Source organism: Procambarus clarkii, chromosome 5, assembly GCF_040958095.1.
Source record: "Procambarus clarkii isolate CNS0578487 chromosome 5, FALCON_Pclarkii_2.0, whole genome shotgun sequence".
NCBI lineage: Eukaryota > Metazoa > Arthropoda > Malacostraca > Decapoda > Cambaridae > Procambarus > Procambarus clarkii.
The window spans coordinates 1530401-1548566 of NC_091154.1; the positions used below are offsets into that span (position 1 = coordinate 1530401).

General features: G+C 45.0%; 1 protein-coding gene across 6 annotated transcripts in view; it reads left to right on the top strand.

Moving 5' to 3' along the window:
• The window catches only part of LOC123764483 (uncharacterized), a 126832-nt gene that overhangs the window by 70012 nt on the left and 38654 nt on the right, over positions 1 to 18166 (top strand). For 5 of the 6 annotated variants that reach the window (XM_069337969.1, XM_069337974.1, XM_069337978.1 and 2 more), the window contains 5 exons: positions 1758 to 1960; positions 2908 to 3110; positions 4272 to 4348; positions 10766 to 10936; positions 16873 to 17075. In XM_069337969.1, the coding sequence (XP_069194070.1) occupies positions 1758 to 1960; positions 2908 to 3110; positions 4272 to 4348; positions 10766 to 10936; positions 16873 to 17075 (857 nt within the window). The remainder of the gene's footprint in view (positions 1 to 1757; positions 1961 to 2907; positions 3111 to 4271; positions 4349 to 10765; positions 10937 to 16872; positions 17076 to 18166) is intronic. The other variant, XM_069337987.1, reaches the window with a different exon arrangement.

Here is an 18166-nt window from a genome sequence, read left to right on the forward strand (position 1 = left end):
GTAGCTTCCAGGTATATTTCCAGTGGGCATTACTGGTTGAAAGTTTGCCCTTGGTAGCTTCCAGGTATATTCTAAGTGGGCATTACTGGTTGAAAGTTTACCCTTGGTAGCTTCCAGGTATATTCTAAGTGGGCATTACTGGTTGAAAGTGACCTACATTACATACTGTTTACTATGTAATGTCTCATGCTTTCAGTCAACGGTGCCCACTGGGTAGGCTGTAATATTATAGAAATGACTGCAAAAGTATCAGTCCTCTGAACTTATGTAGGCCTATCAAAACAGGACCAGAAACTGGTGTGCTCATAGAGGTGAGGGGATCATGGAGATGTGAGATCAACCTCAGTGGCAGAAATGGTTGGGTACATTTCCTCTCACTTCATACGCCTGTTCACCTAGCAGTAAATAGGTGCCCTGGGAGTTGAGCAACTGTTGTGGGGTTGCTTCCTGGGGGAAGGTCAATATTTCAAGGTCTTGGGGAGGACCTTGATATAAGCCTAAAGAGTGAGTGAGTTTAATTAGTATAATGTACAAACTAGTGCATATTTACAGAAGAACCTTGGTACTCAAACAATTCGGCATTCGAACGCTCTGTTCATACTCGATCAACCATTTGCTCGGCACTCAAATGTAAACACGCGTAACAGACAAGTCAGTTCCCAGTAGTGTTGTTCAGTGCACAACCCCCACTAAACTTCCCTGTAAACTTTCTTGTATTTTCTTGGATGTTGACCAGTCGGTCAACATCTTGGATATTTCTGTGGTGAGCCCCGGAAGCTCCGGGGCTCACCCAGAAAATGGCGTTTCATTACATTCAACACTTTTTTTTATATTCTTAGCATAAACAAGTCACCATAGCACTGAAGGAAGTTGGTGATAAGGCCCAAATGAAAGAATATTAGAACCACAATAGAGGTGAAAAACGAACTTGCAGCAAAATATTGCAGTTGTGTCTGCATGTCTGTACTTGCTGCGGTGTTTGGTATGCTTAACTCCAGTTCTCTAATAAAAGAAATGAGACAAATGGGGGGGAAGTGTGATGTTTACTTGAAAAATATCTCCCTGACAAAGCTGTGGCAACCCATGTTATCAACCTGTTGAATGACAATGCTATATCTCCCTTCAGAAATATTTTCAGATGCCAGGAAAAACAGCCAACTGTGCCCACTGGGTTGGCTGTGGTACCATAGAAACGACTACAAAACTATCAGGCCTCTGAACTTGTGCAGACCTATCAAAACAGGACCAGAACCTGGTGTGCTCATAGATTTGAGGGGATGATTGGACAGGTTTCTTGTGAGAAAATCATCTAATGAGTCTCAAGGGGAAACAAAAAAGAGAGAGAAGCCCAGAAAGTATCATATGTGCAGGCTCTATTGTACAACTTGCAATTACTATAAAATATTCAGTATTAGTATCTGTCGCTTTAAAATATTTTGGGCTTAAGGTGCAGTACAGTATTTCAGATGATATGACTTTTGTTGTGAAGTAATCAGGGTATCACATTTAGTATAATATTGCTTGTGTACAAGATGTTCATATGTTTATAACCCAGAATGGTTAGTAATATGTTGATTGTTTGTGGTGTGTAAATACATCACAATATTCAATAAATTCAATACATTGAATTAAATGGGGTGAGAATAGCTTGAGCTACTTCATCGCTTTGTGTGAACTGTAATTATACCTATATAAACTTTATTTCAACTTGGGTCAGGGGCAAGTATGCAGTCTGTGATTGTATTTGTCTTCCTTAGAACATCGTGAGTCCTACGCTCTATTACAAAAAATACTTCGTCAAAGTCCGGAACACGAAAGATGAGAAAGGTTTAACCCTCTGGAAAATTGATCCAGCATTAGAGTGTGAATTAATAGAGAAAGCATTCAAGCCTTCACAGTTCCTGATGAGGAGGCGGAAGAAACATCTATTGTCTAATATGAAGATGAAGTTCTCGAGCAGGTTTGTAACTATGTTTAGTTTTTGGTGGTATTCATTTGGCATTTAGTCTTTAGTGGCATTCAAGACACCCCTCCCTTTAGTGGCATTCAAGACACCCTTCCCTTTAGTGGCATTCAAGACATCCTCCCTTTAGTGGCATTCAAGACATCCCTCCCTTTAGTGACATTCAAGACACCCTTCCCTTTAGTGGCATTCAAGACATCCTCCCTTTAGTGGCATTCAAGACACCCCTCCCTTTAGTGGCATTCAAGACACCCCTTCCTTTAGTGGCATTCAAGACACCCCTCCCTTTAGTGGCATTCAAGACACCCCTCCCTTTAGTGGCATTCAAGACACCTCTCCCTTTAGTGGCATTCAAAACACCCCTCCCTTTAGTGGCATTCAAGACACTTGCAGGTTTGGTGAACCCGGGATGCAGGTTTGGTGACCCCGAGATGCAGGTTTGGTGACCCCAGGATGTTGGTTTGGTGATCCCATGATGCAGGTTTGGTGACCCTGTGACGCAGGTTCGATCCCATAGCAATGCCGGCTTGTTCATATTTTAACACGGTGTTCCCTTGCTCTGTGTAACTCTAGTTTCTGTGATATTGATTATTGACTGGTTAGGAGTTTTATCCAGAGTCTGACTAAATACGATCCAGGTTTGGTACTTGTGAGCTTGGTCCAGTTTTTTTGTGTTTGTTTTAGTTACTTATTATTTTCTTGCATTATGGAACCTTCCAAATATTCTGCAGCTAACGATAACAAATTATTCCATTATAGAACCCCCCCAAAAAAAGCAAAAGAAAACTAGCAACAGATTGATTAATAGGCTTTGTGGGAAGCACTTGCTTCTGTTTTGCAACATATTGGGAATACAGTAACTTAGTTTTCCAAAAGTTTGTTCAACAAGGGGGGGGGGGGAATAGAGGCAATTGTTGCTAATTTTGACCTTTGTCCTTGACCAGAAAGTCATCAATTAGCAAATTAGCATTACAAGATGAGTCCTCAGCATTTGAATCTGTGAGCTGCTCTGAAAAATCTGCAAATGATGGTCCTGCCGATGTCAATGCTTTGGTTGCTGACGTTGATGGTCCTGCTGTTGCCTCAACCACTACATTTAGCACATCCAGAGCACCATCTTTAACACCACCTCATCAACATTTGCAAGGTAGGATCGCTACAGTCGATCTTTTGTCTGATGTTAATGTTAGTGAACCAGCTGTAACTAAGGTTAGGTACCTGATTTTCATCATATCTCTAGTTTGTGCTGTTTCTAAATCAAAGTAATCAACACAATCTTCAATAGAATGTATATAGTACAGTACAGTCATCACACTCTTGGTTTGTCGGTATAATATAGTCCTGGAAAACCTTGTGCAAGTTCAGAGTTGACATTGCTGTATGTGAGAAATTTGGGGGTGTGTTTCCGAGATTATGAAGCGTGAGAGGTGACATGGTGGAAAATTTAATCTGTTTAAGAATGTCTGTCTTATCTCATCTGTCAAGACATCCGAGACAAACCCCAACCACAAGAGGGTTTTCCAGGGCCATTGCTCCCTGAAACCTCTCTGAAGGGGCCAGATTCTGGCACTGGTCCCTGGTAGGTTTGAACTCCTTAGCTAATGTCCCAGTCTAATATAACATACATTAGCCTGATAAGCTCCAGGGAGCCTCCGGGGCTCACCCAGAAAATGGCATTTCATTACATTCAACGCTGTTTTTTTTTAAAGATGGCTTCTGTTTACAAGAGCCCTGAGGAAGCTGATGTGAACCCCATGTAGCCGCGGGAGTTTTGAATGGAAAGTGAAAAATAAAAATACCCAGAGGCGTGTTGCGCAAACCAGATGTGGGCCTGCAGGCGCGTTGCGCAGTTTAAGGGTTAAAAGAGTGATAAAGTTGCGTGGTGAAAATTTGTTCAGGTCCTAGACTATTCTTACAGTTACCTTTTTTCTATAATATAGCATTCTTGTTTTTCCAGTATTTTGTTGGTTCTAGTTTGATTACAAAGTAGCTCCCTGTGTCCTCCTTTTATTAGCCATGGTTATGTCTGGTGTTTCCCCCTCAGCCTTTGTTGCATCTACAGTAGTTTTATTGGGTGTGGTCCTACTTCCTCCTCCCTGATGACAATGCTATCCAATGTTGCTTTTATCTCTATTGTCTACTACCTTTATTCTCTAGCCTGAGTCTGTGTTTCACAATGTTTGTATCATAGAAAACCACAAATGTTTTTCTCAAAACATAACTGAACCTTGTCTAGTTGTACAGTAGTATACTTTGTCATGAAGAAAACAGATGTCATTTAAACCCAAACATTTAATTGTATTTACAGGAAAAGCCGGGAAGTACAAAGAATGTCGCGACAACGTTACAGGAAAATACGTGATGGACGGACAAAGTGATGGCCAGGTAGGTTGGGAGAAGGGCACGGAAGCTGTCACTGGGCACTCCACCTGCAATACCCTCTTGGTGGCAATATAAATATAATAAACTAAAGTGAATAAGTTTCTGGATTATGTATTGTCAGGCGAGGTAGCAGCTGTGTCGAGACTTCTACTCCTCTCCACCCCACCCTCCCACATTTCTTTTTATAGTACAGTACTGTACTTAAATCTGCTATTGATTTGCCCTATTGAAGGGCATGGCAATTGTCTACATCTCCCATCTTCCCTAGTAGCTTGGCATCATCCACAAACATGTTCATATAATTCTGTACTCCTTCTGGTAGATCATTTATGTAGACGATGAACATTACTGGTGCAAAAACTGAACCCTGTAGTACTCCGCTAGTAACACTCCTCCAGTTGGATACATTGCCTCTGATTACCACCCTCATCTTTCTGGCAGTTAGAACATTTTCATCCATGTCAGCAATCTCCATGTCACCTCTCTAGCATGTTCCAGTTTCCAGAACAACCTCTTGTGTGGGACTGTCAAAAGCCTTTTTAGGTCCAGTCAACCCAACTATCTCTCTCCCGTAGACTCTCAATGGGTCTTATCATAAAAGCTAAGTAGATTTGTTACACAAGATCTTCCTGTTCAAAATGGCCCAAATTTTTTAATATACAAGGTGACAGACAACATTACTGGTTGTGCCTGGGAAATTTGTAATAATAATTAATGAATATACAGTGGAACCTCGGTTGACGACTGCCCTAGAAGATGAATTTCTTGGACCACGACGTCAAATGCGTGATAAAATTTGAGTTGGAGGACGAAGATTTATTTGAAAGAATGTCTGTTCATACACGTATAGGTCGAATGAAAACGTGGTGCTGAGGTCACGGGACTCGTAGTGCTGAGGGCACGAGTTTGTTTACATGTCTATTGCATGTAGTGACGACTGTGGGCCGCGCTTTGAATTCTTTGATTCTAGTGCTAGAATTAGATTCCAATTCTAATAATAATTAGAATTAAATTCTTTGATTCTAGCTCTCGAGAATCTAGCTCGTGATTCTCGGGAATCACGAGCTAGAACCTGGCCGCACTCAAGAGGCACGAGGAGTAATGGCCTATTGAAACCCCTACGTGGTTAGAAGCATTCTGTCGGCAATCGACCAGGTTAGGCATCCAGGAAGGTATGTGTCCCAAAGCAAACTCCACCGCCTGATTAACAATTGCTTCCGAAAGCCAAACTATCATCCAGAACTCCCCATTCTGAAAACAGCAAACAAGCTTGACGTCACAACTGCCACTGCGCAGCTCCCCCCTCTGTGGGGCAGCCCCCAGACCCCCATGCTGGCCATCCTACTCCAGTTCTGAGACTGATGTATTGAGTGGCAGTCGTTCGAATTTGGCTCCTGTCTCTGAGCAGTGGTGTGTCCTTGAGGTATTGTTCTGCTGTGTGGTGGTGTACAAGCCAGGAGTAATTCACGAAGTGCTGGGGCTGCATGCGCCTAGGGCCACCTTCCCTAGATGGCCTGTAAGTATTGCCCTTGCAGCTTGGGGGTTATCTTCCACAAGTCAATTGGGAAGTACCTCTGAAGGGGTCTTTAGCTGCTCGGTGATTGCCTGCTCTTGGGGTTAGCTGGGGTTTTCATTGCTGCTGAATGACCTTGGGTAGGAGGTACTGTAGTATCGTCACTGGTAGAGGTGCAAGCTACTGTACAGCTTGTCAACCATTATCATAACGGCCGGTTCTGTTCCTCCTGGAGACGTTGTGCTTTTGCGGGGATTTTCTTTATCTTTTTGTTTGTTGCCTGGTGGGGGGTGTGCCCCACCCAGGCACATTATCCACCACCCTCTGTTACTCCAGTGGTCCCCTGTTAGGTCCCTGTGATTGTACATGTCTCAATGTTTCAGCTTATGGTCTCAGTAGTTTGGCAAACTAGTTCGAGTACCCAGCCTGGGCTTCGCTTAACAGTCAGCCAAAGGCCCCTGGAAAGCCCAATTAGAGCTCATTGATCCAATGGTTCCCATCCTGCTTCTTGCGAGTTCAAAGGTTGCTCTGTCCCCTCGTCTCAGGGTGACATTGACCGTTTCTGGGGGGAGCCCCCTTCGGCTGTCTGGAGCTATCCAGGCTGATATGTATATCCCTAATCTTTGTCACCGGTCAGTGTGAATGGAGTTCTAGGCCTACCGGGGACCACGGCCAGAACCTGGCCCCCTCAGAGAGGCACAAGGAGCAGTGGCCTATAGAAATGCATATTGGATTTTGAGTATTCTATATCTGCCATCAACTGGGACAGGCACCCACAAAGGTAAACCCCTATTCTGGTTAAAAACGACTAAAATAGACCAACTAGTGGACAGAACTCCCCAAATGAAAACGAGCATGATGTCACTCAAGCTGCGCCACATGTCTGCGCAGCTCCCCCCCCCCCCCCCCCACCCCCGTCCCCGGCGATCCACCCAGCAGTTCTTCGGCTGATGTGATTGTGGCAAGGTTCGTGTGGCTCCAGCTGCTGACTCATTGTGTTGTGCTGTACCTTGGGTCCAGTACTGTTCTTATGGCGGCGTGCGAGCTGGGAGTAATGTTCACAGGTACTCGGGCTGCATGTGCTTAGGGTTCCCTTCCCTAGGTGCCCAGTAAGTACAGTACCTCCCTTGGGGCTTAGGGTAATCTTCCTCAAGTCACCTTGGGGTCTACCTCTATTGGTCTTTTGCTGCATAGCGATTGACTGCCCCGAGTGTTTTGGTGGTTTCCATCCTTGTTTGCCTTGGGGTAGGAAGACAACCTAAGAGCCAGGGGCCCAATCGGATTCCAAGGAGGAAGCGAGCTTTTTGCACTTGCAGGGGCATGGGGTACTGCGCAGCTACATTTTCATCCATAACAGCGGTTGGCTCTTTTCCTCCTGGGTACGTTGTCCTTTTCTAAGAGTTTTATTTTCCTTTCTTGGGGGAGCCCCTTCAACTCCCCAGTGCTATCCAGGCTGATATTGATAATGTCATACTTTGGCATCAGTCATGTGTATGGAGTTCTGTGGGCCTACTGGGGACCACTAGCCAGAACCTGGTCCCCTCAGAGAGGTGCGAGGAGCGATGGCCTAAAGAATCCCCTGTGTGGTTGGAAGCATTCTATATCTGCTATCGACTGGGTCAGGCACCAAGAGAGATAGGCGCTCCAAAACAAACCCCTATTCTGGTGAAAATTACTACAAAAAGCCAAACTAGTGGACAGAACTTCCCAAATGAAAACGAGCATGACGTCACATGTTGCTGCGCCGCTGTCTGAGCAGCTCCGCCGTCCCTGGGATTGGGAAAGGGGAGCCCCATATCCCCGCGCCGGCAATCCACACCCTAGTTCTGAGGCTGATGTGCTAGGCAGAGGTCTTGTGCTCTGGCTCCAGACTTCGTTTCAGCTCTGTGTCTTGTGTGTGGTGGCTGTCTTGTAGGTGATGCGCGAGCCAGGCGTAATTCTTCAATACTCGAGCTGCATGTGCCTAGGGTTCCCTTCCCTAGGTGCCCAATAAGCCGGAGAATTTATAAGCCCAATAGGGAGCCGGTCGGCCAAGCGGACAGCACGCTGGACTTGTGATCCTGTGTTCCCGGGTTCAATCCCGGGCGCCGGCGAGAAACAATGGGCAGAGTTTCTTTCACCCTATGCCCATGTTACCTAGTAGTAAAATAGGTACCTGGGTGTTAGTCAGCTACCACGGGCTGTTTCCTGGGGGCGGAGGCCTGGTTGAGGACCGGGCCGCAGGAACACTAAAAAAAAGCCCCGAAATCATCTCAAGATAACCTACCCTCAAGGTAATTTGTACTATCTCCACTCGATCATCCGGACTATATGGGAAGGACCCCCAGCCGGATTATCACATTTTTCGGATAATGGTACTTTTTCACCTACGAGTCCAAAAGTGACCATTTCCAACTATTTTTATACTACAAACAACATAATTTGAATTGCCTGGCCATATATAATTATTAAATATTCAACTAGAAACCTCAACTTACCTTGTTGGTGTTCATCTTCTTGATTGATGCCACACATCTTGAAGTTAAGAATTCTTAACAATTTACGTAACCTATACTAACACAACACTAAAATTTGCACTTAAAATTACTGTACAGTTCGTTAAGCAAAGTTAGTTTTGACTGCCAGCGGCTGAAGCCTCTCTGGTTGAAGGCATTTGGCTTGCCTGTGATGCCTCACTTGTTAAAAGCGCTTGGCTTGCCTGTGACACCTCACTTGTTGAAGGTGCTTGCTTGCGCCTCACTTGTTGAAGGCATTTGGCTTGCCTGTGGCACCTTACTTGTTGAAGGCATTTGGCTGCCTGTGGCGCCTCACTGGTTGAACAACACGTAACTTTAATTGCTAGGACAACCTTCTTCCTCTTAACACCTCCACGACTGATGCTGCTACCAGACACAGTCTTGGCCAAAAATGTTCAAAGTTACTATGAAAATAAAAGTTATTTAAAAAAATATTTCACTAATGGCGCAGCACTGTGTATAACACGAGGGACGGACGCACATGGGTTGACCAGTGTTGGACGGGTCCACTTGGGGTGGGGCAGCTATAGCACATTACGTAGGCCGCCAGGAGGAAAAAAAACTCACAATATTTTTGAAGGAAACTTCAGCCTGTGCACATTGCTTTTAGGAAACTTATTTATTTGTTATTACGTAATTACTAGTACTTATTTAATTTGTTTTTGGCTATGATTAATTGTTCTAAAATTAATGGTAATTCCTGTACACAGGTGGTCCCTTCCGACGCACCCCTCCCACCCTCCCAACACCACCCACCCACCACACCCCCTCCTCCACCATGCGTCTAGAGCCACAGATGGGATTAATACGGTATGGCCGAATTTTCATCCGGCCAAACTAGCTTTTATCCGGTTCCTGTGGCCATTTTGGCCGGATATTGTGATAACTTTATCCGATCATGATTTTGGCCATATAAGGGCGTTTTCCAGATGTTTGAATCCCGGATAATCGCGGGGTTACAGTACTGCCTTTGGGGCTTGGTGCCACCTTCCACAAGTTCTTTGGGGTTCTGCCTCTGCTTGGCTGTTTACTGCTTGGTTTTCAGCCACCCTATGTGTGCTAGGGGGTTCTGACTCCCTTGTTCACATTAGGGTAGGAGGCAGTTTGCGCTGGTAAGGAGCGCAAGGTACTGTGCGTCTAGTTTTCACCATTCACAGCGGCTGGCTCTGTTTCGCAAGGGTACACTGTCTTCTTACATGGTTTTCTTTCTTTTGCTTCGTAGGTGTACTTCGCTGTCTGTTAAAGTGGTCTTGTCCTTTCTTTCTTGGTTGTTCCAGGACCATCGTCTCATGCTGAATATTGTCACCTATCGTGCAGCACCGGTGGAACCACTGCAGCTTTTCAGTATTGATGTTAGTTTTGCGCCGTTTTGCAAGCTGTATAGTGCATTGTTTTACTTCCGGCCAGCTCATGCACCTCTTCAGCCATCCTGATCGCTGGACAGGGTGCTCTCTTATCTCTTCTCATTTTGTAGTGGCCCCTTTGCTTCAGGACTGTTTCTCTAAGGCTCTTTTCTTGTTGGCATTGGCCTCTGGGGGTCGGGTCGGGGAGCTTCATGCTCTACTCCGGCGCAGGGGTTTCTGCTCGTTTGGTCCTGGTGGTAGGTTTGTTCGTTTGCTGCCGTTTCCTTCTTTTCTGGCGAAGAATGAGATTGCTGCTTTTCGGAGGGGTCCTTGGGTTGTTGATGCTTGGTTTGTTAGGTCAGGGGGTTGCATCATGTATTGTGTCCGGTTGCGGCTCTCCGCTGTTATTTGCGCCCCACGGACTCTGTGGCTGGGGATGCGCTTTCGGATGATCCGGTTTCCCTACTTCCCTGTTCCAGTGTTTGGGTCTTCCTGGTAGTCCACACGGGTATTCGGTCTAGCCAGCCTTTGGTCTATCCCCGTGCCCATGACGTTCGTAGGTTTGCTGCCCTTGCTGCTGTTTTTGGTTATATGTTGGGTTGACATTCGGGTGCAGGGTTTCTGGAGGTCGAACAGGGTCCTGACTGCGCGTTACTTGGTGAACGTTCCTAGGCCTAGTCAGGCCTGTGTCGTGTTGAGTCGCCGATTGCAGCCAGTTGTCTCAACTTCGCGTTGAGGAGTGAGCGGCGACTCGCCTCCTGGGTAAGTCCTTCTGGTTTTCATCTTTTGGTTGGTAGCTCCAGGAAACCTCCGGGGCTCACCCAGAAAATAGCATTTCATTACATTTAGTGCTGGTTTTGTTCTAAAATATATTTATCTGTATTTATATTTATAAAGTTTAAAAAATTACGATGATGATTTGATTAAATTTTTGAAATCGGTTTTCATGAAATCAGTAGGTTTTACCTGACACCTAAAAGGGATCTAGAGTTTGTAAAATATAAATTTGATTGAGGTACTTACTTCTCTTATTTTTTCTTATCCCCAGAATGAATCGAGGGGCCCAGAAGCTCGGTGTTTTTCAAGACCTCCATATCGCGCTTGGCAGCTGTGTGTTCAGGCAATTGCTAATGCTCTGAACAGACAAAGCACTGTGAAGGATATACATGATTACGTCATGAAACACTACCCGTATTTCATGTCAAATAATTTATGGAAGGTAATGAAATAATTGTTGAGTACAGGGTTTGCCCTTGGTAGCTTCCACGTACATTCCCAGTGGGCATTACTGGTTGAAAGTGACCGACATTACATACCGTCTACTATGTAATGACTGTCGCTTTCAGCCAACGATGCCCATTGGGTTGGCTGTAATCACCTAGTTGTACTCACCTAGTTGTGGCGGGGGTTGAGCTTTATTTCTTTGATCCCGCCTCTCGACCGTTAATCAACTAGTGTATAGATTCCTGAGCCTACTGAGCTCTATCATACTTATATTTGAACCTGTGTAAGAAGTCAGCCTCCACCACATCACTTCCTAATGCATCTGGACCAACTGCTTTGTTCTTACTTAGCTCCTTGAGCATTTTTTCCACTTCGTCTCTAGACACCTCTATGTGCTCTATGTTGTTCTCTGGAATTCTTATTGTATCTGGTTCCCTGAAGATTTCATTTTGTACAAACACACTTTGGAACTTTTCGTTTAGTGTTTCACACATTTCCTTTTCATTTTCCGTGAATCTATTTCTCATTTTCAACCTCTGAATATTATCCTTTACCTGCAATTTGTTGTTTATGAACTTACAGAATAGACCTGGTTCTGTTTTACATTTGACTGCAATCCCTTTTTCAAATTTTCTTTCTACCTCTCTCCTCTCTGCCGTGTAGTTGTTTCTTGCATCTTTGTATCGCTGGTATGTTTGGGGGTTTGGCCTCTTCCTGTATTGATTCCATTTTTGTTTCTTTTGGTCTCTGGCCCTCTCGCAATTTCTATTGAACCAATCCTGTTTCCTAGTTCTGTATCTCTGTTTTGGTATAAATTTCGTTGTGCCTTTATCATATATTTCACAAAACTTGACATACATCTCATTCACTTCCTTGCCTAGCAACAAGTCTGTCCAATTATACTCACTAAAAAAAATTCTAAGGTCGCCATAATGTCCTCTCCTGAAGTCAGGTTTTTCAACTGCTTCAACCTCCTTATTTTCTTCCAGATTATAACGCATTGCATACTTTATTCCCAAAAAGACATGGTTACTTTTAACCAAGGGAGGAAGGTACTGAATGTCAAATATCTCTTCCTCCTTCCTGGTAAATATCAAATCTAGCATGGAGGGAACGTCCCCTTCCCTCATCCTCGTAGCTTGTTTAACATGTTGATACAGGAATGTTTCCAGGATGAGGTCTGCAAATCTACAGATCCAAATATCTTCTGTTTTAGCTTCATATGCTTCCCAGTCTATGGATTTCAAGTTGAAGTCACCGACTATCAACAGTTGTGATCTATCATTATCCGCTCTCGCTATGATCTCTCTCATTATTCTGGCTCTGGTGGCCGACCCAGCCCTGGTTTCAGGCGTTTCTTGCTCGATGTATGAACCCGCGGGTCTTCTCGCGGCTCCACCTCTTTCAGCAGATCGGACCATTCCGGTACGTAGCTGGTTCGATCTTCTCTGCTTCTCATGTCTGGTCTTTTTGACGCGGGTTTATCACCACTTGTATGGTGATCAGGTGGCATAGTTGGTGTTCCACCTGCAAGTTTCGTCTCGACGGCAGTATGAAATTTCCTAGCGTTCTTTTCGGCACTTGTCTCTTCGTAGGTTGTGTTCGATTTTTGGTCGGTTTTGTCCTTTCTCTCTTGGTTGTTTCAGGACTGTCTTCTTATATCAGATACTGTCGCCTTTTTCCAGGTGGCATTGGAGGAGCCGCTGCAGCTTGTACTTGGAGTGGATGTCACTTCTGCTCTGTTCCACAAGCTTTCTCGGGCATTGTTTTCACCTCCGGCCTGCTCATGTGCCACCTGAGCTGTCCTGGTCGTTGCACTGGGTGTTCTCTTCTCCCTTCTCCTCGGTTTGGGGTGGTGTGGGTTGTTTTCTCTTTTGCTTTCACGACTGCAATGCGTATGTCGCCAATATACATGTGGCAGACGCTTCACGAAGCTGTCGGAATTAGCAGAGAAAATACGAGAGCAACCGTACAGGGCCTGGGAGCAAGGTCGAGTTAGAGTCCTTGAGGGTCTCTTCTCAGACTAGCCTCACCTGGTCCTGGTCCACGTTGATCGTTGGAATCTCCTCAGTGATTTAATACTTTAAGGGACTCCTAGGGTCCTCATCACATTTATAGATTAGTGAATATAGACAACTCGGTGTTGAAGACACCTAGAGCTGAAGGTTTGAGTAATTGATTTGCAGTATTCAGAAGTGGTTCAACGGAAACACAACATATAGCTTAACAGTAGTTTATTTACTAACTTAACCACTAATACAAAGGGTGCTTGATTTACATTAGATTGGCGTCAGAAAGGCTATGGTTGCATTAGCGAGACTCTTGACGTCTGGCTAAACGACTCGTATCCACTCGTGGCGAAACACCTAACTTAACACAGTTGACAGCCAATCATTAACACGGCAACCTAACTGCCGGTATCCAAAGGGATCACAAGAGTTCCAACCGGATACTCGGGTAATGATGATATGCAATAAATCACAAATACACTGTCAATGGGACAGGCAATAACATGCACAATAATAATGTCACACAATACTAAATGTGTGGTGTATGTGAATCTCACATTCACAGACGAGTGAAATGCAGTGATACCACACAGATAACACGCATACACCGTCGATTCACCTATAACCTGTGACAGGTATGAGAAGGTGAGAACTGTGGTTGATACCTCAGATCAACACAGACACAATAAAAAATGACAAGATCTTGTACTTACAGATAAGGTACCTCTCTTTACTCACTCACTCGGGCACATTTATGCAAGAACTCGTAGGTGGCCTGACAGCTGGTTTCCTCGTTCTGAAGTGAGACCATTGACAACAGGTTTTCCACAAACCGTATTTGACACGGGGAAGGAGGGCATGCTGTATGCTTAACAGACAGACACACGCACACACACTTGGCACTGGCGGTGAGTAAGGGTGGTGACGTCACGTGGTACAGTGAGGGCGGCAGCGGGCTACATGCTCGGGACAGAGTGGCGGGTGCAGGTTATATGGTACCATGCACTACACTGTACACTGTGGTACAGGTACACTGTGGTAAAGTCACACACAGATTACTTAGGCGGCGGCACTGCCTTAGTTCACTCTAGGTCACTCACAACGATCTTTGTCACCAGGGGTTACCTGATACTTGTCTGTTTCGCTCCGGTGATTTTGTCACTATAGGCTTCTGAACAATATATTCACAATCGTGATTCTGAGCGAGTGTGGATATATCGAAAAGACGCTGAGTTAACGTCCCCTCTCCTCTCTCACGGTTCGCACCGGCCAATGTACTCACTGACCCTTTGCGGCAAATATGCTTAACTTCCCTGTATCTACTTCCTGCCTGGACATACAGCGGCCTCCGTATTATGAAAGTGTTCCTGGTTAAGTGGGCATTCTGGAGATACCCAACATGCCAGGTCACTATCCAGGGTTAAGAGAGATAGGCATGTGCACAAGATCGGTGCACTGTGCACTGCAATGAGCCATTTCAAGTCAGCTGTGGGAGAATCTTGAGAGACCTACTCTCACAGGTGGCCCCAATCTGTTCAGGACTGTTTTTCTACAGCTGTTGGCGTTGTCCTCTGGGGATCGGGTCGGAGAGTTTCATGCTCTCCTCCGGCACATGGGTTTCTGCTGTTTCAGTCCTGGTGGTCTTTTCTTCGTTTGCAGCTGTCTCCTTCTTTTCTGGCAAAGAATGAGTCTGCTGCTTTTCGGAGGGGTCCTTAGGTTGTTGATTCTTGGTTCGGCCGGGGGTAATTACCTAAGTGTAAATACCTGAGTGTAGTTACAGGATGAGAGCTATGCTCGTGATGTCCCGTGCATCATATTTTGTGTCTGTAGCTCTTCGCCGTTATTTGCGCGTTAGTCTCTGTGGCAGAGGACGCACTTTGGGCTGATCAAGTTTCCCCTTTTTCCCTATTCCAGAGTGCTGGTCTCCCATGTTGTCCTCAGGATTATTCGATTCAGCCAGCCTGCGGTCTTTCCCCGTGCCCACGCCATTCGTAAGTTCGACATTCGGCTGCTGTTTTGGTAATGTCCTGGCCTAACTTTTTAGCACGGGGCTATTGGAGGTCGAACAGGTTCCTTGCTGCACGTTACCTTGTTAACGTTCCTATTCCTTTTCGAGCGTGTATAGCCTTGGGTCGCATGTTGCAGCCCGTTGTCTCGACTTTGAGTTGAGGAGTGAGTGGCGACCGCCAGGTGAGTCACTTTTCTTCTTATCTTTGATTAGTAGCTCCAGGGACCCGAAGGGGCTCTCCACAGAAAATCAGTGTTGAATGAAATAAAACACCATTTTCTGGGTGAGATCTGGAGGCTCCATGGCATCCATCCCTCCCTCCGGTTGGCGGTTTTTCGCTTTTTTGATACTCAGCCTCTGAACTGAGGAGAGTTGTCGGCATGGAGGTCTGGGACCCCCCCCCCCTCCCCCTCCCGGGGAGGGAGAGTTGCGCAGACGGATGCACGACGGTTGTGGTGACGTCATGTTTGTTTCCTTGTTTTTGAATGGGAGTTCAGTTTGCTACTTCGGCTTTCGGTTTGCAATTTTTGACCAGCAGTAGTTTGTTTTGAGATTCCTACCTTTCTGGGTGCCTGACCTGATAGATGGCAGACAAAGACTGCTTCCAATTACACGGGGGAGTCTTTTGGCCATTGCTCTTCGTGCCTCTCTTGAGGGGGCCAGGTTCTGGCTCTGGTCCCTGGTAGATTTAGAACTCCTTCAATTGACTGTTGCCACGGTCTAATATATACACATCAGCCCAGTACAGCTCCGGGGAGCCTCCGGGTCTCACCCAGAACATGGCGTTTCATTACATTCAACGCTGGTTATATATTCTTAGCATAAATAAGTCACCATAGCACTTACGAAAGTCGGTAATAAGGGACAAATGAAAAGAAAATTAGAACCACAATAGAGGTGAAAAACGAACTTGCAGCAAAATATTGCAGTTGTGTCTGCATGTCTGTACTTGCTGCCAAATTTGGTATGCTTAACTCCAGTTCTTTAATAAAAGAAATGAGACAAATGGGGGGAAGTGTGATGTTTACTTGAAAAATATCTCCCTGACAAAGCTGTGGCAACGCATGTTATCAACCTGTTGAATGACAATGCTATATCTCCATTTATAAACATTTTTAGATGCCGGCAAAAACAGCCAACGGTGCCCACTGGGTTGGCTGTGGTACCATAGAAACGACTGCAAAACTACCAGGCCTCTGAACTTATGCAGGCCTATCAAAACAGGACCAGAGCCTGGTGTGCTCATATAGGTGAGGGGATCATTGGACAGGTTTTTTGTGAGAAAATCATCCAGTGAGTCTCAAAGGGGAAATAGAAAAAAGCCAGAAAAGAGAAAGAAGCCCAAAAAGTTTCATATGTGAAGGCTCTATTGTTTAGCTGGAAATTACTATAAAGCATTCAGAAGTAGTATCTATAGCTTTCATATGTTTCTGGCTTAAGGTGTAAGAATGGTAACACATTAACAATAAATGTAAGTGCGCTTACTGACAGATGATTAGAGGCAGTGTCAGTTGTACAGAAACTGTTCGTTACATCAATTGTCTGCCTATTCTCTCTTTCTTACTATTGGTTTTGTTTCATTAAGGCTTCCTGTGTGTGCAGTACAGTGTTTCAGATAATTTGAATTTTGTTGTGAAGTAATCAGGGGTACTGTATCACATTTAATATAATGTTGCCTGTATACAAGATGTGCTTACGTTTATAACTCAGAATGGTTGGTAATATGTTGAATGTTTATGGTGTGTAAATACATCACAATATTCAATAAATTCAATACACATTGAATTGAATGGGGTGAGAATAGCTTGAGCTACTTCATCACTTTGTGTGGACTGTAATTAGACCTACTTAAACTTTATTTCAACTTTGGTCAAGGGCACGTATGCAGTCTATGATTGTATTTGTCTTCCTTAGAACACAGTGCGTCGTGCACTCTATTGCAGCAAATACTTCGTCAAAATCCCAGAAACGAAAAATGAGGAAGGTACATGCCTCTGGAAAATTGATCCAGCATTAGAGTGTGAATTACTAAGGAAAGCATTCAAGCCTAAACAGTCCCTGCTGAAGAACCAGAACAAACATCTATTGTCTAATATGAAGATGAAGTTCTCGAGCAGGTTTGTAACTATGTTTAGTTTTTGGTGGTATTCATTTGGCATTTAGTCTTTAGTGGCATCCAAGACACCCTTCCCTTTAGTGGCATTCAAGACACCCCTCCCTTTAGTGGCATTCAAGACACCCCTCCCTTTAGTGGCATTCAAGACTCCCCTCCCTTAGAGGTATTCAAGACACCCCTCCCTTTAGTGGCATTCAAGACACCCCTCCCTTTAATGGCATTCAAGAAACCCTTCCCTTTAGTGGCATTCAAGATACCCTTCCCTTTAGTGGCATGCAAAACACCCCTCCCTTTAGTGGCATTCAAGACACCCCTCCCTTTAGTGGCATTCAAGACATCCCTCCCTTTAATGGCATTCAAGAAACCCTTCCCTTTAGTGGCATTCAAGATACCCTTCCCTTTAGTGGCATGCAAAACACCCCTCCCTTTAGTGGCATTCAAGATGCCCCTCCCTTTAGTGGCATTCAAGACACCCCTCCCTTTAATGGCATTCAAGAAACCCTTCCCTTTAGTGGCATTCAAGATACCCTTCCCTTTAGTGGCATGCAAAACACCCCTCCCTTTAGTGGCATTCAAGACGCCCCTCCCTTTAGTGACATTCAAGACACCCCTCCCTTTAGTGGCATTCAAGACACCCCTCCCTTTAGTGGCATTCAAGACACCCTTCCCTTTAGTGGCATTCAAGACACCCCCTCCCTTTAATGGCATTCAAGACTCCCCTCCCTTAGTGGCATTCAAGACACCCCTCCCTTTAGTGGCATTCAAGACACCCCTCCCTCTAGTGGCATTCAAGACACCCTTCCCTTTAGTGGCATTCAAGACTCCCCTCCCTTAGTGGCATTCAAGATACCCCTCTGGGATTCATACTTTAACAGTGTTCACCTGCTCGGTGTAACTCTAGTTTCTGTGAAATTAATTATTGACTGGTTAGGAGTTTTATCCAGAGTCTGACTAAATACGATCCAGGTTTGGTACTTGTGAGCTTGGTCCAGTTTTTTTTGTGTTTATTTTAGTTATATATTATTTTCTTGCATTATGGAACCTTCAAATTATTCTGCAGCTAAAAACAACAAATTATTCCATCATATAACA